The sequence below is a fragment of the Copadichromis virginalis genome, linkage group LG6, assembly GCF_057382275.1.
Source record: "Copadichromis virginalis isolate Kocher_CV1m ecotype Utaka linkage group LG6, C_Virginalis_male_GT1.1, whole genome shotgun sequence".
NCBI lineage: Eukaryota > Metazoa > Chordata > Actinopteri > Cichliformes > Cichlidae > Copadichromis > Copadichromis virginalis.
Window position 1 is genome coordinate 27,248,515 of NC_140623.1, and position 25,703 is coordinate 27,274,217.

A 25,703-nucleotide genomic window follows, 5' to 3' on the forward strand; every position below is an offset into this window, starting at 1 on the left:
ATTTTCATTTATATATTATTGCTTCAATATCAATATGTGTAATTCATCTATTAATAAATGTCACACTCGTCTGTACTTATCGAGTGTCTCAATAAAACATGTAGCGATAAACTGAAGTTATAATCGTCTCAAATCAAATTCATTTTAAAGTATTTTATGCCTCAAAAATTACACAACAGTCAAAAAGCTGAAAATATTATTTCACAAGAAAAAAAAAAAAAAAAAAAAAAAAAAAAGCACTTTTACATTTGCTATACATTTTATATACAAACATCTGTCAGTCCTTCATTCAGTTTTCAAAAAATTCTCTCCCCGTTTTCTCACTGCGTCGATGTTCTTGTTTACTGTTCTGTCAACGTTTCTTGCAGCGTCTTCTGTCTTCTCTGTTGTGCTTCTCTTGCTGAGTTTTCGCCTGCCCACCTCTGTTACTGCAGATCCAGCAGCTGCCCCAACAGCTCCGCCAATCACACCGCCCAAAAGCACACCGAGCACCAGACCCAGCAGTGCCCCGCCAATGACTACTTTGGGCACCCGTTTAGCTGTATTTCCAATTTTCTCCCACACTGAACTCTCAGCCACCATTTTGGCCCCTGCCTTGGCTCCAGAGCCTACTTTTCCCCACACGGGACTCTGTGCCAAATTCTTTGCCCCAGCTCCAATTCCAGCCCCGACACGCATGGAACTCTCTGCCATGACTTTGGCCCCTGAACCCACTTTTTCCCACATTGGACTTGCAGCCGCTGCTTTTGCTCCAGATCCCACCCATGCAGAACCATCTACCACTACCTTGGGAACTTTATTTCCTACTGCTTTGGAGAGATTTCCTGCAGTAACTCCTACCTTCTCCCACACAGAACTATCAACCACCATCTTTTGGACACTTTGTGCACTAGTGCCAACTTTTTCCCACATTCCACTATCTTTCATCCTCTGTGCTCCCTCTCCAACCCACACAGAGCTATCTGCCAACAGCTTGGGTAAATTCTTTGCACCCGTGCTCATCTTCTCCATTATGGAACTAAGTAGTGAAGGGGATATGGTCGAAAGTGTAATTGGAGGAAGACTCTCAATATTTGTAGTACTTACACTCATCTCGGCCTCATCCCTTGTTTTCTCAATATCATCTTCCGTCACTTCCTCGTCTACTTCAGAAACAGACTGCATGTAAGGATAAAGCTTTCGCCTTTCAGAGCTGAGTGGGCCAACATCCTCTACTCTTGCTAGGTTTTCGCCTCGTTTCTCTCTTGCCATCTCTTGCTGTTTCTGCCTCACTCTGTTCTCGGCCTCCTGAAAAGCAGGACAAGAATAATACTGCCCCCCGGCCTCCTTCACTGTCTGCTCCACCTTTTCTAGCAGGTCGGCAACATTGCTCTTCTCTCCCCCACCTCTTTCTGTCTCCAAAACATGAAATCTGTCCCCACATTTCTCCACAATCTTTAACAAATCTCCTCGCTGACCAGCAATGTATGCCTCAATGTTCTTATTTTTGGCCTTCCCACTTGCCCTGAGACAATCAGCATAAGTAAAGAGGACCAAAGTGTGTCTCCAGACTGCTTCAGGCCCAAAAACAGCCTCTAGTGACGCAAGAGCCTGCAGCTCGGTCTTTGCAGGCTGGTCTAAGGGAACACAAAAGAGGAAGACATGCGGGCCGGGACTGGACAGAGCCACACAGGAGGAGATCTGAGCTCGCACCTCATCTGGAGTGCGCTCTGAATTGAACCAGTCTGGAGTATCCACCACTGCCACCTGCAGGTGACAGAGAAAATGCATGCAAAAATGTAAAGAGCTATTATCAAAAGCAACAAAACAAGAAGAGAGTATGAAACACTTTATTCTTTGAGATATTGTAATGGGTGTATGTTGAGATAAATAGAAAAAAAAAGACATCTTAGTAACTTAAAAACAAAAACAAAACACTAACCCTTCTTCCTTTAACCAATGCCTTCTTTTTCTCACACCATTGTGTGATTGCTATGAGGCTGTCTGGACGTGACTCAAAGGCTTCCTGCCCCAGTATTTCATTGCCAGCTGCACTCTTCCCTGATCCAGATCTTCCAAGCAACACCAGACGAAGCTCCGGAGAAGATGAGGATGAGGACAATGAGGGGGAAGAAGGGGTTGAGCTGGATGAGGAGATCAAGGAAGGAGAGGCAGCAAAAGTTGGTGAGGAGGGGAAGGAAGAGGAGAAGACTGGCGAAAGAGGAGTAGTGGTAGGCGAACCCTCGGGTGATCTCTCTTCAAAGCTGTTAATTCTGTGGTGAACTGAAACCATCAGGTAAAAATCAGAGTCAGTGACGTATTAAGAAGTGAAGTGCTGATAGTGACATATGAGAGAGTGAAGTCCTTTGACTTACAAGTAGAGATCACTTTTTGAGTTGATTTATCCTCTGACATTTGGGAGAGTATAGCTCCATCTAGTGGGGAAAAAGCAAGTTTTGCTCACTTTTGTCTTTTTTTTTTTTAACTCTTCTAAAAGAATGAATCAGGGTACAATAATGGAGGACAGCACACGGTTAGTGGCATTTACCTCGATTCAGTTTGAAACTGGGTATCCTTTTTAACTCCCCGGTATCACAGAGCTCGGAGGATGGCTGTCGCTCTAGAGCTGGAGTTGAATAAAGGCTACTGGAGACCTGGCTCACCTTAACTCCTTCCACCATTTCCTCCATTTCTTCTCTTCTCCTCCTTGATTCTGTTGATATGGCACTGACATACTCATTGGACACCTGGCTCACCTTAACTCCTTCCACCATTCCCTCCTTTTCTTCCTGTCTCCTCCTCTCTCTTGAAATGGCATTGAAGTACTCTTCCTCTTGACTTTCTGTGTTTGGGGTATAAGATGATGTGTGGGTCTTTTTCTTCTCTTCCTTTTGAGCCCTGAAACTTTCCATAAGTTGCTCCTTTTTTTCTTTCACCCGTTTTTCCAGCTCTCTATCCTGGACTGTTTTCATGTAGTATAACCCGTTTTTCCGCGCCATATTGTCCACCTGTAGATAAATAAACAAACAATAGTAACTTATTGCAGGAACTTTAACTCTGTTTTGTGAGTCACAGTTAGAAAACAATCACAATCGTCGCTAATATTCAAACCAGTCCAGACTACAACAGGGTGTGATGTGAAACTAGGCGTTCCTGGAAAAACAGCATGCATGCATGCGTACTTGCTCAGTAGTCTTAAAGAAACCATTAAAACAAAAAGCTCCAACCTATAGAGTATTTAAAAAATTCAATGCACTTAAGCAATGAGGAAGTCTCATCCAAATGATAAAATGTGTGAGGGCACGAACGCTCACACTTTTACTGAATCAGACAAACCCTTTGAGGAATGTTGCGTTTTGATAACTGTTTTTCACTCCTACTTCATACCTTTTCCAGCAGCTCACGGACCTGGTCCCTGTCCTGTCGCTGACGATTATTGATGACATGGTACCGTCCTCCGCAACCCTCAATTACCTGCCTCAGGCCTGGGTGCTCTTTCTGCAGGTACTCCTGTGAGAAAACAATGCAGCTTGTGTGAATTTATACCTGCAATGATTTGCATCACTCCTATATGTTATACTCCAAGAATAAGATAACCACCTAAAATATTACTGACAGCATATTTACAAAACCCAACACGAGATAACATTTATTTATAAATAAGGGGCCAGGTCGTAAGTTAATAGGTGAAACTATGCCGTTTTATAGTGGTACTAAGTGACTTTCCTGCTTTATAAAGATCAGCTTAAAGAGAGGGTAGGTGAACACCTCTCATACCTCCACTGTTTTTCCCATCAAGTAGTCCCCACAGGTCAGCATGACCATGGTGTGGTCCAGCACCTCCTGTCCAAACAGTTCCTCCAACTCTGCAGGCACACGTGTCTCCACCTGCGTGGGGAAAAGGCAAAGAGGAAAAATGGATCTAAACTGGTTACTGCTTGTTATGGAGATGTTTCAGAACATCTGTAACTTGTATATTTGGAACACATTTTTTTCCACTAGTTTGATAGATAGACATTTTTTTATTGAGTACACATTACAGACTGCAACTTCAACAAAGTTGAGCAACAGATGACATCACTAACGGGCAAGCCAAGACTAACCTCTGTGAATTGATTAACAGGCACCAGCAGCAAAATAGCATGTGGGCCTGGTGGTACCAGAGTCATTGCTCGCTGTGTCTCCTTTTTGACACCGTCCTCCATCTTGCCACCACTCCAGTACCATCTCGGTGCCTCCACCAGGGTCACATTCCTGCCTTCAATGAAGCCCTGCCGTAGCTGGCAGCTCCTGGAGGCACCGGGAGAAATGGGGGAAAGCTGGGCCAGGATAGTGTCCGCTAATGCTGTCTTTCCACATCCGATATTCCCCAAAAGAAGCAATCTCAGGTCTGAGGACGAGGATCCATAGTAGCTTTCTCTGTAGTGTTCACCCATCCCTGACATGAATAAAGGAAACAGGAAGGAGTCCAAAAAAACAAAAGAGAGAGAAATTGAGGACAGTATATCACCTGTGTTATTTGTAGGAAGCTACACCAACCAACCAAAATAAAAGCTGTCTTTTAATACTAGGTTTTATTGTTAGGTTTTGCCTAGACAAACTCACACATAACTTTACATGCAAATAAACCTGGAAAACAGACAACTGGATCAGCTGAGCAGGTTCAGCTAGGCAGATTTTATCAGTCAAGTTACTATTTTAAGCATCAAGTAATCATACAATCTTAACAGAAACGGATAAAATGCCATCTTAAACTTAACTTGAAATCTTTCTCCTCTATTCCCACACGAGTCTCTCTGCACACAGGATACCTACAGTTCCTTGTTGTGCATGAATGAACAAAAACTAAAGTAATTCACTGGTAGTTTCACTGGAAATGATTGTGGGTCACATCAATTTCATCTCAGTGTTTGATACCACACCTTGCCATTCCTGTCAAACAACATTCTGCCTGGACTCATATATGCAAAAAGGTACAAACCAAATCCATACTGAACAAACAGCAACGAGAGTTGATGAAGCATTTCAAATAGTGCTGTACTTCATAAGTATACTTGCTTTGGCACAAATTCTAAATTAGGCGTGAATCTATTGCTGAAACTGTAATAAATAGTTTGAGTTTCTGGATGTAGTTTGAGCTAACCTAACAACCTATTTCCTCAAATATGACACATTATATATCAACAATGTAGTAATTTCAATGTAATTTCAGTAATTAAAGTAATACAACTAAGAAACGTAATATGATTGCAATTAATCAACAAGTGCATAACATTAACTAATTTAACAATTAAGTCTCTTACACCAAGACAATCTTACAACAACAATTTAAGCAACAAGACGAATACTTACTCAAGAGTTTAAGGTCTACAAAGTTGCATTCATGTGTTGTCTTGTGTCAATACTGAGTTTTTTTGGTTGGCACTGGGTTATATTTCTCACGCAGACAACTTCAGTACATGCTAGTTCCCAGTCGACTGGCAAAAGCTGTCTGCTCAGATGAGGTGTCTCGCCTGAGCCACTCCCAAATTTAAACACATTCATACATGAGCGCACTCGTAAATATATTTTTTGATACAACAGGTTTCTCAGTTTGTAGGTTGCTAAGCATTCCAACCTGGGGTGGAGGCAGTATAACCAGCTGCCACTGGGAATCGTTCCAAGATAGTTTTAACTACCACACCTATGATATGTCAAAACTCATAGAGATCTGTTAAAGGAGGTGTCCTTCATGGTTTGCAGTTGCTAAGGATATTACCTGGTCAACCAGGTCTGTAAATATGTTGCTGTCATAACCAGAAAGAAATGAAAGCATGAAGGCTTGTCACAGACAAACAAAGTTACAATGTAAAGACAGAATAAATGCAAGAGGAACATTATTCTGCTTCTTTTGTGTGTTACACGAATGGAAAATTTAAAATAAAATAATAAAATAACTTTTCTTCCTACGGAATCATGAAGCATAAAACTTCAAGTCTTCATGGCCTTCCATATGAGTAAGAGCTGTTAAGTTTCATTTCAACATCAAAGTAATTACAAACAGACCTCTTGATTAATGTCACTAACACTTAGTCATTAAGGATTCAAATGTTAACCTGTTTTCAGTAATTTGCAAAACAAGAAAATTGCTCTTTCAGCATATATTCATGGCTGTGATTAAAGTAGCTGGGTAATATTTACAGATTTGCACACATCCCCACAGCTTCATCCTCAAATATTTTCTTGTATTCCCACTTGCTAGTACTTGGCTGGATCCCCTTGCCTTGGTTCTGCATGGCAAAGTGTCAACAAGTTGCTGGAAATATTTCTCATAGTTTCTGGTCGATATTGATATGATCGCATTGTACAGCTGCTGCAGATTTGTTGGCTGCACATCCAGGATGTGGCTACTGAATTGACTACTGACCTGGTGACTGTGGATGACATCCGAGTACAATGAATTCATTGTCATGTTCAAGAAACCAGCTTTTTCTCATCTCATCAAGAACATTTTGTAAGAATATTTAAGTTGACTATACATACCCATTCTGTACAAACAAAACATAAGATGGTATTCATGTACATTTATTATTGAGTTACCAGGCAAATGTAAATATGTGATGCCTGATCTCTACTGTGAATTACCCACTACTTCTAATGTTTTCCAAGTACACAAGACATCTCTATCACTATTCATTTAATTTAAAAAGCAGAGTGTTCAAAAATCTTATCTAATCAAATAGTTAATGCAAGGCATTTAATTTGCATTTTAAACATAATTAACATATGTAATTAACAAAAAAAATGTCCTTCTGAAAAAAGTTCACTTCAAAGTTCAAAGTGCAGGCAAATTCTCATAACACAAAACTCTTACTTTTCAAGTATCAACTACCAGAAAAATGTTTTTCAGGTTATCATTGCTGTGTAGAGCCAGTAGGGGTCTCCTTTTACTCACAGGCCAGGCATCACATACGCAATGTTATCCAAGGTGGAGGCCTTTAAACAAACAAGAAAAGCATTCACAAAGGAAAGAAAATCAAGGAAAGAGGAAGCAAAAATGCTGATTGCAACGATATAATAATAAAGTGCATTTAGGAGCACATGTCCAAATAAAACAATAAAATTACCACAAACTTGTTTAGTTTTGTTGAGTCTATGGAATGGGTTACGATGTTTACACTGTAGCTTCAGTTGTTTGTAAACATTTGCGTTTTATTCCTTGGTATTATTTTTAACCTTTTGAAATGAGTTTTTCCCTTTTTTGATTAAATCTCTCCTGGATAAATATTTCTCTTTGGCTTAAATGGCATTTGTTAGGTGCAAATTCGAGATGTTTAGAATAGGTATTATGGTAAATGGCCTGCATTTGTATAGCGCTTTTCTAGTCCCTAAGGACCCCAAAGCGCTTTACACTACATTCAGTCATTCACCCATTCACACACACATTCACACACTGGCGATGGCAAGCTACATTGTAGCCACAGCTGCCCTGGGGCGCACTGACAGAGGCGAGGCTGCCGGACACTGGCGCCACCGGGCCCTCTGACCACCACCAGTAGGCAAACACGGGGTTAGTATCTTGCCCAAGGATATTTGGCATGCAGCGAGGAGGCAGCCTGGGATCGAACCACCGACCTTCTGATTAGTGGCTGACCTGCTCTGCCACCTGAGCTACAGCCACCCAAACAAACAGTACATTTTGTACAAACAGTACATTTTGACAGCAGCTTTGATTAGTGGAACAACAAATAAATCAATGCTGAACAATAAACACTGACAGGATAAGTACCGCTACAGTTATTGGACTTTGTCAATACCACAAGTTTCATTCATAACAGCGGCATTGTGTCAACAAAGTAAAGCATAAATCTGCAGGCGTTTTTCCTTTAACAAACAATATACTGGAAGTTCACTACAATAATTTCACCAAGGTGAAAGCATGTACACATAACAACATGTAAAGGATATGATGTGTATGCACCATAAATTGGCAGCAATGCTTACCAGTGTGTGTTGTGTGCAGCTCCTCAGCTCTGGTATGTGCATAGTGAGGCCGGTAAGTGGAGCCATAGCACACAATAGAGAGTCCAAGAGTAGAGACAAACTACTCGACATGCACACCATTTTCTGCAGAGATGCACAGAGAGCCCTGTATCACCCTATAGTGCAATGAATAAGTTGCATGCTTTCCAGTAGTCTTGATAAAACCGTGTAATGAGCAAACTTTTAATACTACATGACCACCCCCCACACACACACACACACACACACACACACACACACACACACACACACACACACAGCTTCGTCTGTAGCAGCTTTATTGCTTTTCAGTCAGTTTAACCTCTTGATATTTTTTCGCACACTATTGTTTCATCTTCCTTTGTAAAATGAGTCACTCTGCTGACAGTACACTTATCTATAATAGTGACTGGTTAGAGACTGCCAACATTTTTCACCCTAGGTTAGCGTAACAAGTTGATAACCAGCCTCATGTGACCGTTTATCCTGATTGCCAATGTTAAAACAAGTTAATCTAGATAAGGGAAAGATAGCTTGGCTATGTTAAACTCGCTTTGTGAAAACAGGCCTCTGTGAACCAGTTTGGAATATAGACAGAAAAAGATAAAGAAAGCACCACGTTGTAGGACTGTATAATGTTTCAACTCCCACCAACTATCTTGGGATACACTCCAACTATCGAGGCCTTCACAGTATCTGTTTAAGATCAAAATCTCTTCTATGTTTACTTCTGATTAGCAAAGATATAAAGTAGTTCTGGTTCTGGGACCACTATTACCCCTTATTTCTGAATTTATACAAGCAAGATGAAGAATACATGTGAGAGATGAACAAACGACATTAAGTGTCTTATAAAAAGATTTTTTTTAATTGAATCTACTCACATCTGTCTCCTGGAGATGGTGTCCAATCAGGGATAACGATTCTCCCAGGAGGTGAAGGTAAGCTGCAGCACTGGCAGGATCCTGGTCAGAGCAGCAGAGACTCTTGGGGGTGGACATTAGAGGGTCTGTGGCTGAAGTAGTGACACCACATATAAAACCAATGGGACTACATGAATCAGTCATGAAGCTAGTCATCGTGGAGCTAACAGTAGTAGAAATAGCTGTCAGTGAACTAGGAATGGGTGTAGAGTGACGAGGCCAGTTGCCTACTGGAGAGACAGAGGGGCTGGCAGGTCCGTTACTGGGACAATCTGCCCCATAATGCTGGCTATTAAGATACACCAAGTACTCCATCATGGGACCTGGACTCCTCTGAAAGAAAACGAAAGGAATACAAAACGTAATGATTAAATGTGAGATTGGGAGATATAGAGTACTTGGCTATAAATCATAAATTACAAAACATTACCAGACTAATGTTTCCCTCTGCATTAAAACATGGATGCAACAAGTTTTCTTGGATACGCTACAAAGAAAGAAGTAGCCACAAGGTTAGAAGTAAAAGGATAAAGTCCTGTTTTTTGTTTTGATAGATAAAGATTTGAAAAAAAAAAAAAAATTTAACCATGGTGGGTAAAAAGAAAAATATTTGGATGTGTCTGTTAGGGCTGTTCGATATAACGATATATATCGGATAACGATATAAAAACGTCTATCGTTTCATTTTACGCTATCGTTTGTTTCGTGGTGTCGCAAAAATAAACTCTTTACGGCAATATTTTTTCATCGTTTTAATGGTCACTGTAGTGGCTATATTAATTTCTTAAAGTTCTCTCTTTCTCTTATATTTTATATAACCACACTAAGGACGGACAAGCGCCTGTTTTTATGCGTTGTCGTTAGCAACAACGACGGTAAAACCATCGCGTGTCCGCTTGTTTATGTTCCACATAAACCTTTCACAATAAAGCTCAAGATCCTGTTGAGACTTTTCAAAATATTTACGAATGAGAAGTAAAAAAAAGAGCCGGCAGGTGCTAAAAAATAAACCTTAGACTCAAACGTTAGAACAGGCTGTTCCCCGCAGCACGTTGTATATTGGTTTCTCTTCTTCTTACTTTAGCACCTTTGTGGTTCAGCTACCCAATTTCACTGTGCAAGAAACTGCACAATGACAATAAAAAGCTCTAAGTCTCTAAGTCTAAATACTCACAAAGAAAACGGCGGCTGTTACAACTTATGTCTAAAAATGTATAGTTTCATGCATCGGTTAAAACACTCGACCCCAGCTACATGACGCGCAGCTGGAAACACTTCCCGCAAGTCGAGCTGCCCGAGATTCACAGAATTTACAAAAATTTTATATTTTTGTGATTTATATCGTTATCGGGACGATAGAATTCTTATATCGGGATATGAGATTTTGGTCATATCGCACAGCCCTTTTATCACCTCTTCTCCTCTCACTGTCCATCTGTCCTGTGACACACAGACTGGATATTCATGGAGGAAGCCTGAGACGTCTGCTCCATGAGGTTTGTGGTCTATACCACTACTACCTGCAATTAGGGGACAGAAGAATCATAAACAAATGCATTAACATTTAATTCCCAGGTTAAGCCAAAAGTGTACATTTCCACCTTGTTATTTTTATACTCTTAACACCTTATGAAATACTGTGATGATCAGGATTTTATGTGCATTAACATGCTATAAATGAATTTCTGATAAATAATAACGTTTGTTAAATAAAATATCCTACTTTTGCAACCTTAGACATTGTAGACACAGAGATGTCAAATAAAGTTGCATCAGAAACAAACATATCACAGTGTAATGTACACAGCTGCTAAGGCCTTACCAATAGGTGGTATGTTCTTGTTCAGGGAGCCACTTTGTTCCTGGAAAAATTACAAGCACTTACATGACTTTTAACCCGTTAGAAGGCGGTTGTTGTTAACCCGATCTGTCCTGTCAGTATTATTGATGATCTGTATGTTTGATTTGGCAAAGATTTTATACCCAATGCCCTTTCTGCTCCCCCCCCCCCCCCCCCCCCCCCATTTATCTAGGCTTGGGCCCAGGCACTAACTGAAACAACAATTACCAAACTGTAATTAGTCTAAAAATCTAAAAGTAAATGGTCTGCATTTGTATAGCGCTTTACTTAGTCCCTATGGACCCCAAAGCGCTTTACACTACATTCAGTCATCCACCCATTCACACACTGGTGATGGCAAGCTACAGTGGGGCAAAAAAGTATTTAGTCAGCCACCGATTGTGCAAGTTCCCCCACTTAAAATGATGACAGAGGTCAGTAATTTGCACCAGAGGTACACTTCAACTGTGAGAGACAGAATGTGAAAAAAAAATATCCATGAATTCACATGGTAGGATTTGTAAAGAATTTATTCGTAAATTAGGGTGGAAAATAAGTATTTGGTCACCTCAAACAAGGAAAATCTCTGGCTCTCACAGACCTGTAACGTCTTCTGTAAGAAGCTTTTCTGTCCCCCACTCGTTACCTGTATGAATGGCACCTGTTTGAACTCATCATCTGTATAAAAGACACCTGTCCACAGCCTCAAACAGTCAGACTCCAAACTCTGCCATGGCCAAGACCAAAGAGCTTTCGAAGGACACCAGGAAAAGTATTGTAGACCTGCACCAGACTGGGAAGAGTGAATCTACAATAGGCAAGCAGCTTGGTGTGAAAAAATCAACTGTGGAATGGAAGACATACAAGACCACTGATAATCTCCCTCGATCTGGGGCTCCACGCAAGATCTCATCCCGTGGGGTCAAAATGATCATGAGAACGGTGAGCAAAGATCCCAGAACCACACGGGGGGACCTGGTGAATGACCTGCAGAGAGCTGGGACCAAAGTAACAAAGGTCACCATCAGTAACACACTACAACGGCAGGGAATCAAATCCCGCAGTGCCAGACGTGTTCCGCTGCTGAAGCCAGTGCATGTCCAGGCCCGTCTGAAGTTTGCCAGAGAGCACATGGATGATACAGCAGAGGATTGGGAGAATGTCATGTGGTCAGATGAAACCAAAGTAGAACTTTTTGGTATAAACTCAACTCGTCGTGTTTGGAGGAAGAAGAATACTGAGTTGCATCCCAAGAACACCATACCTACTGTGAAGCATGGGGGTGGAAACATCATGCTATGGGGCTGTTTTTCTGCCAAGGGGACAGGACGACTGATCGTGTTAAGGACAGAATGAATGGGGCCATGTATCGTGAGATTTTGAGCCAAAACCTCCTTCCATCAGTGAGAACTTTGAAGATGAAACGAGGCTGGGTCTTCCAACATGACAATGATCCAAAACACACCGCCTGGGCAACAAAGGAGAGCCTCCGTAAGAAGCATTTGAAAGTCCTGGAGTGGCCTAGCCAGTCTCCAGACCTCAACCCCATAGAAAATCTGTGGCGGGAGTTGAAAGTCCGTGTTGCTCGGCGACAGCCCCAAAACATCACTGCTCTCGAGAAGATCTGCATGGAGGAATGGGCCAAAATACCAGCTACTGTGTGTGCAAACCTGGTAAAGACCTATAGTAAACGTTTGACCTCTGTTATTGCCAACAAAGGTTATGTTACAAAGTATTGAGTTGTATTTTTGTTATTGACCAAATACTTATTTTCCACCCTGATTTACGAATAAATTCTTTACAAATCCTACCATGTGGATTCATGGATTTTTTTTTTTTTTTTCACATTCTGTCTCTCACAGTTGCAGTGTACCTCTGGTGCAAATTACTGACCTCTGTCATCATTTTAAGTGGGGGAACTTGCACAATCGGTGGCTGACTAAATACTTTTTTGCCCCACTGTATATTGTAGCCACAGCTGCCCTGGGGCGCACTGACAGAGGCGAGGCTACCGGACACTGGCGCCATCAGGCCCTCTGACCACCACCAATAGGCAACGGGTGAAGTGTCTTGCCCATGGAAGGACACAACGACCGAGACTGTTGGAGCCGGGGCTCAAACTGGCAACCTTCCGATTACAAGGCAAACTGCCAACTCTTGAGCCATGACTGCCCAGAAAAGTACACAAAATGTAGCACAGTTAAAATTCAAAGATGTTAAAAAGACAGCGTCCCTGCAATGGAATATACACTGCACTGCAACTCTGTGCAGAAACATGATTCAAAAATCCCCAGAATAGTGCACCTGGTGAAGCATCTTGGTGCTATGCTCCTCTGCATCTGATCCTGCTTCCTCCAGGTCCTCAACATCCATCAAAAAGTCTTTGTATGACCTTTTGTTTTCTCTGTGGGTGCATCCACTCACTATTTCTGCTTCACCATCCATCTAGACCAACAGAAGAGAGATCAATGATTCAGACAGCAGGAACTCTAAGTACAGTGAAGTTGCATGATGACACAGTAATGTGAGATAAAGTTGAGCATGTACAGTCTGCTTATTTAATGACCACTTCATATACTTTCTGTTTACTGCGAGGATTTTAGATGGAATATGCTCTGAAGTTTAGTCTGACCAAACATGAAGGCTGGATAAAGCTAATAAAAGGTTGCAGCAGCTAATAAAAGGTTTCAGCAGGGACTCGCCGTCTCTCTAAGGTTTATGGGCCTAAATTGCTGAAGATAAAACATTCTCACCTGGGCGAGTAAATGAATAGCTCACCTTCAGCAGACTGCTGACTGTGCAAGGCAAATAAATTATCTAAGGCTAGTGCTAGCTAGACGCTAGTTATGTGTGCTAGCTAGTGAGGAAAACAAGTTGTTTTGAAGTCCTCTGGTTCAACATTAATTTAATGTTTGTGATAATAGCAGTTAAGCAGTGGGCTTTCTACTATGCCCAAAACAGGGGTTGTCGAAGCTTGTGGGTTTTTTTTAAATCTAAAATAAATACAAACTGATAAGACCGAGCAGAAAACAATCTCAAACACGTCTCACATCGATGTCTGTCTTCCTTTCGTTTTGTTTCCACGTTTGACTAAAAACTATCCTTAATTCCGGAAAATGCCGGATTTTGGTCCGGTAACATGAAGCACACGACCTCTAACAAGCTCCTAAATCTCGGGCCAGCTCTGTCACAGACATTCCTGTGGTAAACTCACTGTGCTGCTCAGCTGTATACGTGTGAAGCAAAGCCTGCTGACTCACGTTTAGCGCCCGCCCTCTCTGTCGGTCACTACGCTGTGCTGAGTCACGTTAAGCCCGAGTGAAGCTTTGTGATTTTATACCTGCAGATGGCTGAGCAGATGCACGGCAGTCTGCAGTTTAGTGGCACATTTTTCAAATCATATATAACATAGAGTTGTGCTTTTTTATGTTATTTTTTTGTCCATGTAGGTTATAATTACGCATTGAAACGTTTGGCCTTTTGACAAAAAACAGATGTAGCGGTATTTTTTCATCGCTTTGTCTCAACTGATTTCAAGTAGTCACGTATTTTAAATGCCATTTTTATTTAGGCCTTTACATAAAACGTCTAAGCACAGTTTATAGTCAAAGCTATGTAGACACCCATATGACAAACATACCTTATTTTCACTTAAAGTGAATATATGATAATAATCGTTCTTTATAAAAGACCAAAGGTTTAAGCATACTGCCAACCACGTACAGGCTGGGAGTTGTTTCGCTGGAAGAGCTGCTCAGAGTGAAGCGGTTTTCTGTTTCCTTTGCCTCAAGATGGCTCTATAAATAACTCAAATTAAACTAGGTTGGACAGTAGTGTGGTTCCAGTTTTGTTCCTGTAGTTCAAGACCTCTGACCTTTACTCCTTCAAGCAGCTTCTGAGGAAAATTAAAATTGGGAACACTTTGCTGACTTCTTTTAATGTTGCAGATTGCAAAACCCCATGAAAAGATTTCTGAGTAACAGTTCTAGGAGGGGTCCAATAGGATGAAGATAAAAGCAGTGACGCTCTTTTAGTGGATGACAGAAGATTTTTGCAGATTATAATCTCTTTTAGATACTTGCACTATTAGGCAATCAAGGATGAAGACTTCCCAGAAGGGTAGAGGCTGTTTACAAGAGCATATGAATTGATCACATCTGTATATAATGCTCAGAGTCACAGTCACTCATGAATGACATATTGTGGAAGAAATAATTTTAAAAGCTTTGTTTTATTTCAGGCTAGTCACAAATAAGTTTTGGGCTTAACTTTTGTGTGTAAAGATGATATCAGTAGCTTTTTACTATTGTTTACATGGACTAAATGAACAGTATCTACTCTTGTTTGTCAAAAATACTCCTCCACTTTGTCACTGAATGTTGATAGACTTGTGTAATATGACAAACCTGCTCTTGTTTCTGATCAAATGCACAGCATTAGTCACTGTTTAAACACTTCCTCTCTCACAGCTTTGCAAACTCACACTGTCATGCTTAGCCTCAGCTCCTCCTCCCCTGTGTGGCTCTACTTTGGAATCTGAAGTTGCAGCATCATGTTTAGCGCTCAGCCCTCCCCCCTGGTTTTCCAGGGAACTCCCTCCTCACACTCTGGTAGTCCTTCCCTCAGCAGTTTTCCTCAAAGTTGCCGTATCATGTTAACTCCTGGTCCCCTCCTACTATTGTTGCTGATGTTGCCGTGTCATGTTTAGCCCAGTTTTTTTTTTGTTGAGGCTGAGTTCCTGTTTGTGTTGAGCTGGTGGTGGGAGGAGGAGACTGAAGCGGATCGTATAAAGAGAAGCGTGAAAGCCAGCAGAGCACACAACTGCACTGGACATCCAGAGAGAAACTAAGGGCACAGATCAGACTTCATTCTTACTGGTGAGTCAAACGAGATATCATACTTTAAATTTGACAACCTTTTGTCGATTTATATCCACAGTGTTCTCACCATATCAGAAAAGGATTTATGCTCTGTTAAAGTACCTTTCTGACATCTTTACTGTCCTTTACTGTTTTTTCAGGGGCACAATGGAAACCGAGAAGAAGACGCATACAGCAGCAGAGCAGATGACCGACAGGTTAGACTGAGCTGCTGTGATTTTATTAAGAACCTAAATCTTCTTTTCCGCTCCATGCACATTTTTCTTTTAATGTCTGGGGATAGATTTAGTTTTCAATCAGCTCTGTGACATCCAACACATATCTCAAGTAGCAGAATATGTTTGGGAAGCTTATGAGCTACATAAACATTTCTAATCACAATATCATAATGGAAGTTTACTTTGGATGCACATATTTGCCCTACATGTTTTCTAATGATTACTGCTCTTAGCCTTGTGTCACTGCCTTTATCTTAGCTGCAATACATTAAATGTTGTCTTTCTCTTCTAATTGTGATCAATTTCTTTTCTCAGGGACTTGTCTGAACAAATAAAAAAAGTGACTAAGGAGAGTCACGTTAGAGCAGAAAACACAGAACTGATGCTGAGCTTCCAGAGGGGAAAGGTCACGCTTCCGCAATATAAGGTAATATTAAAAAAAGGACAGCACAATTGTTTAAATAATCTTACTTTTGTGGGGGTCGATACCAAGATTTAATGGCTTTGTGTCTCTTCTTCTTCAGCTCCTCCTGTGTTCGCTGTATGAGATCTACCAGGCTTTGGAGGAAGAGCTGGACAGGAACTCGGACCATCCGAGCGTCGCACCTATTTACTTTCCTGCTGAACTGGCCAGGCTGAAGTCCATTGAAAAAGATCTGGAATACTTCTATGGTCAGGACTGGAGAGAGAAGATTGTCATTCCTGCAGCCACTAAAAGATACAGCCACAGGCTCAGACAGGTATGTTTTATTTAAACCTTCCATGAATCACATGCATGTTTCTATCTCTGCTAGGTGATGGTCAATTAACACTCTTGATAACTCCATTACCATTTTTTAGATTGGCAAAGAAAACCCTGAATTCCTGCTTGCCCATGCTTACACCCGGTATCTGGGTGACCTGTCTGGGGGACAGGTTCTTGGTCGGATCGCTCAGAAGTCCATGGATCTGAAAAATGGTGATGGTCTGTCCTTCTTTGCCTTCCCTGGGGTGTCCAGCCCCAACCTGTTCAAACAGCTCTATCGCAGCCGAATGAACAGTGTGGAGCTGACAGAGGAGGAGAGGAACGGTGTGCTGGAGGAGGCTGTCAGGGCCTTTGAGTTCAACATTCAGGTAAGGAGGTGTGATAATCTAGGAAGGACAGATCGTAAAGCAAAAGTGCCACTCAGAGGGCAGCTGAACCTTAGATTAGCTCCATCTTACACTTACTAATATTTAGCTACAGCAGCTGATAGATGCTCTGTTGTTTGTGTTACAGGTCTTTGAAGATTTACAGAAGATGCTGACTGTCTCTGACAACAACCTGCAGAGCTCCATGACACAGTCCAAGCCAGTAAAGGCGAGCACACTCCACATGTCAGAAAACATTTACACTTCCTCGCTGCTCAGGATGGTCCTGGGACTGTTTGTGGCTCTGGCTACTGTCAGTGTGGGAATGTACGCTTTATGAAAAGAAACTCAAGAAATACTGTGAAATGAAGTGTTGCTGTTGAGGTTTGAAATCTTTGCTTTGGTACTGTAAACCTAAAAGCAGAAAAATCCCCACCTGATTATAACTGTAAGATTTTAAAAACATGTACAGATCACAAAATACTGTGTAACATTCATGTAATTTATCCATAGGAACCATTCACACTCACACATACGTACAATAAGTGTAATAGTTTCTGAATCTGTTGCACTGATATCCCTTGTGGTTGAAAATGTGCAATGTGTGTGCTTTAAATACTGTAAATATATATGAACCTTTTAATAAAATATTCTGCTGAAAGAAAATATCTCTGTCGTACTGTATCGTGAAAATTTTCTGCTTTAGTACAGTGATCATGAAGTTCATTCTAGTAATGAGCATTACTCTGCTGATGTTGAGGGTCCAGCTGGTGGACATGTCCACTAATGTTCTGGCACCCAACCACATGCCTGCTGTTCATTTGGCTCTTAGTCATACAAGAGTCTGGATGCGGGGAGCAAGTCCTTTTTATATGATTTAAACACTAAATAAACTCACTTGCTGGCAAGCCACCCACAGCACGCTTAAGTGTTTTTGCCTCCATCAGACTAACATCTGCTTAACAAATGTTGCAAGCTAAAAAAAAAAACCTTATTTCAGTTTTACTCAGCCCAAAGTGATATGTTTAAACTGTTTGTTTAAAACATAAATCATTTTGCCTGATAACGATTATCGTCTTTTTTAAAGTGATCCTGAGTCATACATTTCTAGACTTTCTAAAGGTGTTTCAGCATTTTTCTTTGGACATTGGCTGCAGTCCAGTTTTCATACACAAATAGTTTCTTTTTGATCCATGGATCATTCAAGCATAAACAGGTGACTAACTAACAAACCAGTTTTGTGTCTAAATGTAAAGACAACTTAACAAAGAAACCAATTTGTTCCCATTTCCTTAAAAAAAGCTTGATGTATCTCAGCATGGTGTGAAATGTGTCTATAAACAATATGAGGAAACAAGAAGACAAAAGAAGAAATAGCGTGATTAAAAAAAGCTATCTACAGCAAATGAACAAATAAATGCCACGTCCTTAAAAAAACAGGAAGAAACTCAAGCAGACCTCACATAGGGCATAAGAGATATATCTAGAATTTCAGTTGATCCATCTGCTGCTCACTATAGCCTCATTAGAAATGGTCTCAGTGAAAGGGTGGTTGTGAAGAAGCCATTCCTAAGGAAGCAAAACAAAGTGAAAAGACCGAGGTATGTCAAAGTACACAAAAACTGAAATGACAATCAGTAGCAATCAGGTTTTAAGAAGTGATGAGTGATCAGTGGCGCTCTTTCGTGGTTTGGGGCTACATTTCAACCAGAGGCTTTGAGGATCTTGTGAAAACTGATGAATTTATGAACACAGCAAAGTGCTGTAATACTGTCTGAAAAGCATCTAATTGCCAACGGCTTCATTTTTCAGCACTATAATCAGCAAAACAATGCAAACGCACTATGTAGAAAAATACACAGTGGAACTGTCACTTTTGGATTAGCCTCCCCACAGACCAGACCTCAACATTGTTAAAGTACTGTGGGATCCCTTTGAACAGGCAGCTAAGATACAAAAAAAAAAAGAGCTTTGAATATCCTTCAAGAAGCCTAGAGAACTATTCCTGAAGACTATGAGAAATGACAAGATATTTGAGTTCAGATTATGTTAAAGAATAAAGGCGATCATACCAATATTAACTTCCAAGCTCATAATAATTGTACTGACATTTTCTATCTGACTGTACTTGATTTGCAGTTACGTTTGTGCATTTCCTGTTTTTCTAAGAAAACACAAAGAAATGAGGGCTGACTCATTCTGAGCTGTGACAGTGATGACACATTCTTTGAAGCTTTTCATGTAAAGGCGTAGACAGCCAATCCACTTCAGGGATTAACTATCAAGTTTTAACATCTTGCACACTTTCTATACTCAGTGGGCTTAACTGTTATCAATACGAATCAGTCATTTATGGAAATAAATTATTTTAGTGCTCAGTTAAACACAGAAGACTATAACGCAGTCATATGCAATGGTGTTTGAGATAAATACATGCTCTGTTCCTTAAGGAATCTAAAGATTTATATAAAACATGATAAATTAAATTTAGTTTTGTCTGTTCCTTAAGTTCTAACCCACTACCCTCTCCAGCTGAGAGGTTGAGAATGTGTTTCAATACAATATTTAATGCAGAAACAAAACATCACACTTGTATAAGATTTGGTATCCACTTTTATTGTGGTTTCATGGATTTCCTAAAACCTGTGCACTTGTAGCACAAGTCATAAATCAAAAGACAGAATGACTGTTGATTGTTAACAGCAGCCAGATCACATTTCTGGCTTCATCCTAGGCCTGTTTCATCGTGACACAAATCACTACATTGCTGGTATCTGCCTCCTCCTAGAGGACAACTAAAGAAAAACAAAAGTAATGTCATAAATGATTGTACTTCACAGGAAATTGGCTTACCTCAACCTTAAAAGGCACAGTATGTGCACAGTAAATCACAAATTTCCTTTTACAGTCATACCGTCAATGTGTAACAACTGAAATCATGCTTTACATTGAAGATACATTCCTTTCTACTGCTGTAGCTTCTGTTTTTGCCATTTCTCATCTTTGTGCATTATGCAACGATAACTGACAGCACATGTCCAACACCAAAAGCATAAAAATCACATTCCATTACCAGACGTGGAAGCTTTGGAAATGCATCACTTGCTCATTTAGAAGGCATTCGGCGCACAATCCAAAAGCTTCAAACAAGAAAAGGAGCGGAAACTACATTACATTTTACAACTGAGGGGGTTAACTCACAATGTTAGCTTGACATGACGATCTCTATCCAACAACCCATAAAATGCAAACATACACACATAGAAAAAACACCATTATCGAAATCTACAAGCTACACAGTATCAGGTGACAGACATCTTATCTCAAGGTGCTTTAAGGGTGATTGCACGGTATATTGTGTCTTTGTTATTGACTGTAAAGGACAAACTACGGGTTGAGAGCACAAACTTAAGGCAAAGCAAAAGCTGAGGATTCATATTGTGGGAAAGCAACAGAAACATTCACATATAGTCAAAGCAGCTAAAATAAAACTGGAGTAATTTTCAAAATATGCTCAAAAGCTGAAATGACACCATTTTATCTCATGGCATAGCTTCAGGAAAGTGTGATTTGTGAAGTTTTATGTATACTGATGTATGCTTTTCAGTAGAGAGCATTGTGTTTAGGTGACATTCAAGATCACAAGTTTACTTGGAGAGTGCAGTTACTTCACTTCATGTGTTCACTGGAAATTCTGACAATGATTCCCACTTGATCAAAACAATTATGCATTTCCTCCATTTAGAGAACATGCTACACATCACACATCTTGAAAGAGGGTGCAAATTACACAAAGGCAAAAATAAGTGTAAGTCATATGAAAGTGAAATTACTGTGCAGTAATATTTTGCTACTTGTACAGCTCCTTCATTCGTTGTATTTGGCACATCTTCCTTCTGCCAAAGCATGCTTTCCAAGTCTGACTAGGTGCATTTCAGGCCTACAGAGTGTGCTGTAGGACACAGTTGTTTACTTGTGTGTATTAACAAGCACCCAACAAACATCTGCATCATGCCACATCCCCTCATCTATCTGTTGGAACAGCTATGACAGTTTTGGCTAAAAAGGTGCATTACTTTTAGGCAGAAGCAGCCACCAGGGGCCGCTCAGTTGGTTTCGTAAGTAGACAGCAGGGCTGCATCTACGGGCTCCATGCAGGAGGGGCAGGTGAAGGAACGCATCAGCCATGGGTCGATGCAGTCCACGTGGTAGATGTGAAGGCAGGGCAAAAACCGAATGGGGTCGCCATATTCAAAATCCAACATGCAGATGACACATCTGGAGGGGAAAAAAGTGAAAAGATTTACCAATACCCGAAGACTTTGATATATTACAAAAAAAAAGCATCTCAAAATACAATCAATAACTCATACGATAACTCATCTTCTGTGCTGTGCCATCATCTTAGCCAGAGGTTGTTTTGTTGCCCCAATGTATAAATCACAGCAATGCTCCTGGCACTTAACAACTTATATTATATTACTCTGTTTGTGCCAGGGGACCCAATTCTTGGTCCCCGCAGAAGAGCTAACTCGTCAGGCCAGGACTCTGCAGTCTATTTACACTTACAGGCCAGTGGCCTCTCTTTCAATGATGAGGATGTACACATCCCGGACAGGGAGGAATGCTAGTTTGTGAGAGGAGTCAAGGAGGCCATTTATGTGAAAAGGGAAAGACCATCTCTGAATCGAGAAGGGGGCCTAAGGGTATATTTTTCACCATCTTACATTGCTGTGATTGCTGCTTTGCTCTGAACTTTGACAGCCTTTTGTGTTACTCGCAGCAACAACTCCACCTCATTGTTAGTCCATTTAAAAAACTCAGTGCTTTTCCTCAACATTCTGCCGCAACGTTTCAAAGAGCCGGAAAGTAAATAAGCGGCAGAGAGAAATGAGGCAGGTCGAATCTTCTTGCGCTTCACGCATGCGCTGAATTGGAATGTAAGTGTTTTCGGCCGTTTTAATGTGGACGCACAACTCTATGAAAATGACTGAAAACGCTAGTGTGGACGCGGAGCGTTTTCAGACGCTGTTCTCAAATCTATCCGGGCTAGTGTGGACGTAGCCTTAGATGAGTGACGAAATGTTTCTCCCACTGAAAACGCTACGTCCAGAAGAACAGAATCAACTTTTTGGGATTTCCTTACCTGGATGATTGAGCGTGCATCAAGATGCGAAAGCTTTGTGTTCTTGGACAGTGGAACTATTCAAAGATTTCTGAATAAACTATTAGTAACTGCAGTTCAAATGGGGAAATCAAATGGGGGAGGGGGGAATCAAAGCGATATGTAAATTGAAACAAATGAGAGTGCCACCATTTAAAACTCACTCTTTAACTTTCTTCTCAGAGGCGTCAGAGCCTGGATCAAAGATGCCTTTGGGAAGATGCTGGATGAGTCCTATGCGCTGTGCGATGCGGACTTGCTCCTCCTCAGTCAGCTGACTGGCCAGACGGCTCTCGCCTGGGGTGGGATGGTACACTGGCACAGCCTGAGTGCGCTCCTTGAAATAAATGAAAAGAAGACAATTCGTGTCATCTTTGAAAGGGTGATTTTATATTTCCAGTGGCATCAGAAAACCTGGGACCAGATAAAGATATTTTATTTATTTCCTTGTGTTTTCATATGTTTCTAAATTACCTGAATCTTCATCTTCATTTAAATTAAATTAAAAATTTAAATTAAAATATGATACACCTGTATATCAGAGTTCCTTATACTTTAAATGTCCAAGACTGAAACACTGAGCAAAAGCAGATTCTGTCTCTACAGGTACAATCTAAATAAATGAACCCTCTAGCACTGATTACTGGACTACAAGCTAACCATCTTTACAATTTTGAGGGCCAAAAAGTGCATATACGCTCACCAGTCACTTTATGAGATACACCTGTTTAACTGCTCATTAATGCAAATATTCAATCAGCCTTTCACATTACTTTGAATGTGGCATATTTGTTGGTAACAGGCAGGTCTGAGCACTTCAGAAACTGCTGATCTACTGAAATTTTCCCATACAATCATCTCTAGGGCTTACAGAGAATGGTCTGAAAAAGAGAAAATATCCATTGAGCCACAGTTCTCTGGGTCACAATATCTTGTCTATGTCAGAGCCCTTGGCATAATTTAAACACCACAGCCTATCTGAGTATCGTTACTGACCAGGTCCATCCTTTAATGACCTCAGTGAATTTGCCTCAAAGTTCAATTCATCTCAAACTGCTTTCTTGATCAAAAGTTCTCTGTACTCACATGGCCTCCACAGTCATCAGATCTCAATCCAATAGAGCACCACATGTGGTGGGACAGGCAAGTCCCATCATGGATGTGCAGCCGACAAATCTGCAACAACTGTGTGATGCTATCATGTCAATATGAACCAACATATCTGAGAAATGTTTCCAGCACCTGGATGCAACAAAGACTTAAGGCAGTTCTGAAAGCAAAAGTAAGTCCAACCCAGTACGAATAAGGTGTACCTAATAAAGTGTTCAGTGAGTGTACATTTCCAAGCATTATAATGTGTTTGCATAATTTCTAGATTTTCAGGTCCACTATTAGGAGACAGGTTGTGTTGAGCCAAACACAAAAAATCGGTTTTGTTTTTTGTTTTTTTAAATGTTTACTTGCTTATAAAGTTAAATGTTAAAAAGCCCTAAATACATTTAGGCAAGTTTCAGCCTGACTTATATTTCCGTGACAAAGTGGTGCAAAGGTTTGTACCGTCACCTCTCAGCAAGACGTTCCTGGTTTTCTTGATAATAAGCTGATGACATGAACTAGATAAAGGAACCAATGTTTTAGGATCGAGATAAAGATTGTCACATTGCAAATTATGCGTATACACTGCACAATGTTTTATCCTTTTTTCAAAAAAATATAAGACCCGAACACAAATTATGACTGTGTTTCTAAAATTTTGTAGCAGTAATTTGACTGTGGTATTTACTTTATTCAAGCTTAATTTCTGCATGGTGCAATCTGATCCTGAAAGCTGCGCTGCACAAACTTCAGCTTCCAAATTTAAGATAACAGCAATAACAGCCTCCACCACTAATTAGACTTGAGGGTGGGGGGATTCAATTGTCATGCTCTGGACTCCCCGGGCTGTATTTCACCTGAGACCCGGGCTGCTCTTGGTATGGCGGCGGGGGCTCTCCGGGCAGACTGCCTCCCTCGGAGTCGTTCAGCAGCGACAGGTCATCCGCACCTTGTGAAAATAGACAGTTCCCCATTGAAATGAGACCACCATGAGACTGTCACTTCTTTCTAATGCTGACAGACTCGGCGCTCTCTCTAAACGTTAGCTTGGCTAGCTTTTAGCTGACAGCTGTCATTCGGCGGGGAGCCTTATTTACGGAGAAGCGCTGCAGCTCGTTCGGACGCGATAAACGCCCAACACTGAGCGATACCGTGGCTTTAATAACAACTGGCGACACAAATTTTAACTGTATCAGCGAGAACAATTCTGTGTGTCCGACCGTACGCTATGTTTACAAGAAATACGAGCCGGAACTATATCACCAGGAAGTTTTCTAAACATCAAACATTAAACTTCCGGTAAAAGCTTCAAATTAAAAGTTGAGATGCGAGCTTTGCTGTAAGTGTTGATGGAGAATTATAGACAAGATCAGGAGTTGCACTGTGTCTTTGTGGATCTACAGAAAGCATATGTTAGTATACCAAGATCGGAGCTGTGGTACTGTATAAGGAAGTCAAGAGTGGCAGAAAAGTATGTGAGGGTGGTGCAGGACATGGATGAGGACAGTGGTAAGGTGTGCAGTAGGAGTGATGATAAAGCTTAAGGTTAGGGTGGGATTGCATCGGTGATCTAAACCCTTTCTTGGTTACAGTGGTGATGGACATGCTGACAGATGAGGTCAGGCAGGAGTCTCTGTGTACTATGATGTTTGCACACGACATGATCTGTAGTGACAGTATGGAGCGAGTGAAAGAGAGCCCGGAGAGGTGGATATATACATTGAAGAGAAGAGAAATGAACAACAGCTGAAGCCAGACAGAATACATTTGTGCTAATAAGAATAAGAAAACAGGTGGAAAAGTGAACATGCAAGGAGCAGAGGTAGTGAAGGTAGTTGAGATACCTGGGGGATCATCCAGCAGTGGACAGTATGTGCACAGGAGAGGTGAAGAAGATTGCATGGGCAGAGTGGGGCAGGTGAAGATGATTGTCAGGGTGATTTGTAGCAGAAGGATAGCAGGAAAGTGAAATGAAAGGGAAGGTTTACAAGATGGTAGTGAGACCTGCAGTGATGCATAGCTTAGAGATGGTAGCACTAACAAAAAGACAGGAAGCTGAGCTGGAAGTGGCAGAGCTGAAGATCTAATGCACAGAACACAGTGCAATAGTTACACCCTTTTGTACATGCTCTACAGAGAGAATAGCAAATAAAATAGTTTTACAATTTAGAGTAACATATAAATCATGAACAACATTGCCATCCTCTATGTAGCCGGTGTATCAGAAAAACTCAGGAGAGTCTTTTCCAAGCATGACATCCCAGTATACTTCAGACCCAGCAACACACTCAGACAGAAACTGGTTCATCCCAAAGACAAAACTCCTAAACACAAACTTAACAATGTGGTGTATGCTGTACAGTGCAGTGAGGAATGCCCAGACCTCTACATCGGAGAGACCAAACAGCCACTTCATAAACATATGGCACAGCATAGAAGAGCCACCTCCACGGGACAAGACTCGGTGGTCCATCTGCATCTAAAGGACGAAGG

The 25,703-nt window shown here is 41.0% G+C and overlaps 4 protein-coding genes across 5 annotated transcripts; 1 reads left to right on the forward strand and 3 right to left on the reverse strand.

The window, feature by feature from the left end:
* Window positions 1-218: 218 nt before the first annotated feature.
* Window positions 219-5,452, reverse strand: LOC146707955 (GTPase IMAP family member 8). 2 transcript variants are annotated; one of them, XM_085459589.1, is made up of 8 exons: window positions 5,332-5,452; window positions 4,083-4,417; window positions 3,757-3,867; window positions 3,367-3,489; window positions 2,528-2,987; window positions 2,355-2,414; window positions 1,922-2,262; window positions 219-1,746 (listed from the first exon to the last, which is right to left on the reverse strand). In XM_085459589.1, exons 2-8 carry the CDS (start codon window positions 4,413-4,415, stop codon window positions 286-288), a joined length of 2,889 nt encoding a protein of 962 aa, XP_085315715.1. In that variant the 5' UTR covers window positions 4,416-4,417; window positions 5,332-5,452; the 3' UTR covers window positions 219-285. The 2 variants fall into 2 exon arrangements, with proteins under 2 accessions (XP_085315715.1, XP_085315714.1); XM_085459588.1 differs by lacking the exon at window positions 5,332-5,452 and having other exon boundaries at window positions 4,083-5,322.
* Window positions 5,453-5,562: 110 nt separating this feature from the next.
* Window positions 5,563-13,989, reverse strand: hmgxb4b (HMG box domain containing 4b). The gene is made up of 8 exons (XM_085459590.1): window positions 13,794-13,989; window positions 13,048-13,188; window positions 10,726-10,765; window positions 10,317-10,423; window positions 9,334-9,390; window positions 8,865-9,236; window positions 7,963-8,085; window positions 5,563-6,954 (listed from the first exon to the last, which is right to left on the reverse strand). The coding sequence occupies exons 2-8, from the start codon at window positions 13,186-13,188 to the stop codon at window positions 6,910-6,912; spliced, it is 885 nt and encodes a 294-aa protein (XP_085315716.1). The 5' UTR covers window positions 13,794-13,989; the 3' UTR covers window positions 5,563-6,909.
* Window positions 13,990-15,538: 1,549 nt separating this feature from the next.
* On the forward strand, window positions 15,539-17,619 carry hmox1b (heme oxygenase 1b). Its single transcript, XM_085459591.1, has 6 exons — window positions 15,539-15,620; window positions 15,764-15,820; window positions 16,157-16,268; window positions 16,366-16,581; window positions 16,682-16,954; window positions 17,100-17,619. The coding sequence occupies exons 2-6, from the start codon at window positions 15,771-15,773 to the stop codon at window positions 17,289-17,291; spliced, it is 843 nt and encodes a 280-aa protein (XP_085315717.1). The 5' UTR covers window positions 15,539-15,620; window positions 15,764-15,770; the 3' UTR covers window positions 17,292-17,619.
* Window positions 17,620-19,547: 1,928 nt separating this feature from the next.
* On the reverse strand, window positions 19,548-24,498 carry rnf11a (ring finger protein 11a). The gene is made up of 3 exons (XM_085459592.1): window positions 24,068-24,498; window positions 22,280-22,452; window positions 19,548-21,229 (listed from the first exon to the last, which is right to left on the reverse strand). The coding sequence occupies exons 1-3, from the start codon at window positions 24,182-24,184 to the stop codon at window positions 21,058-21,060; spliced, it is 462 nt and encodes a 153-aa protein (XP_085315718.1). The 5' UTR covers window positions 24,185-24,498; the 3' UTR covers window positions 19,548-21,057.
* Window positions 24,499-25,703: the final 1,205 nt, after the last annotated feature.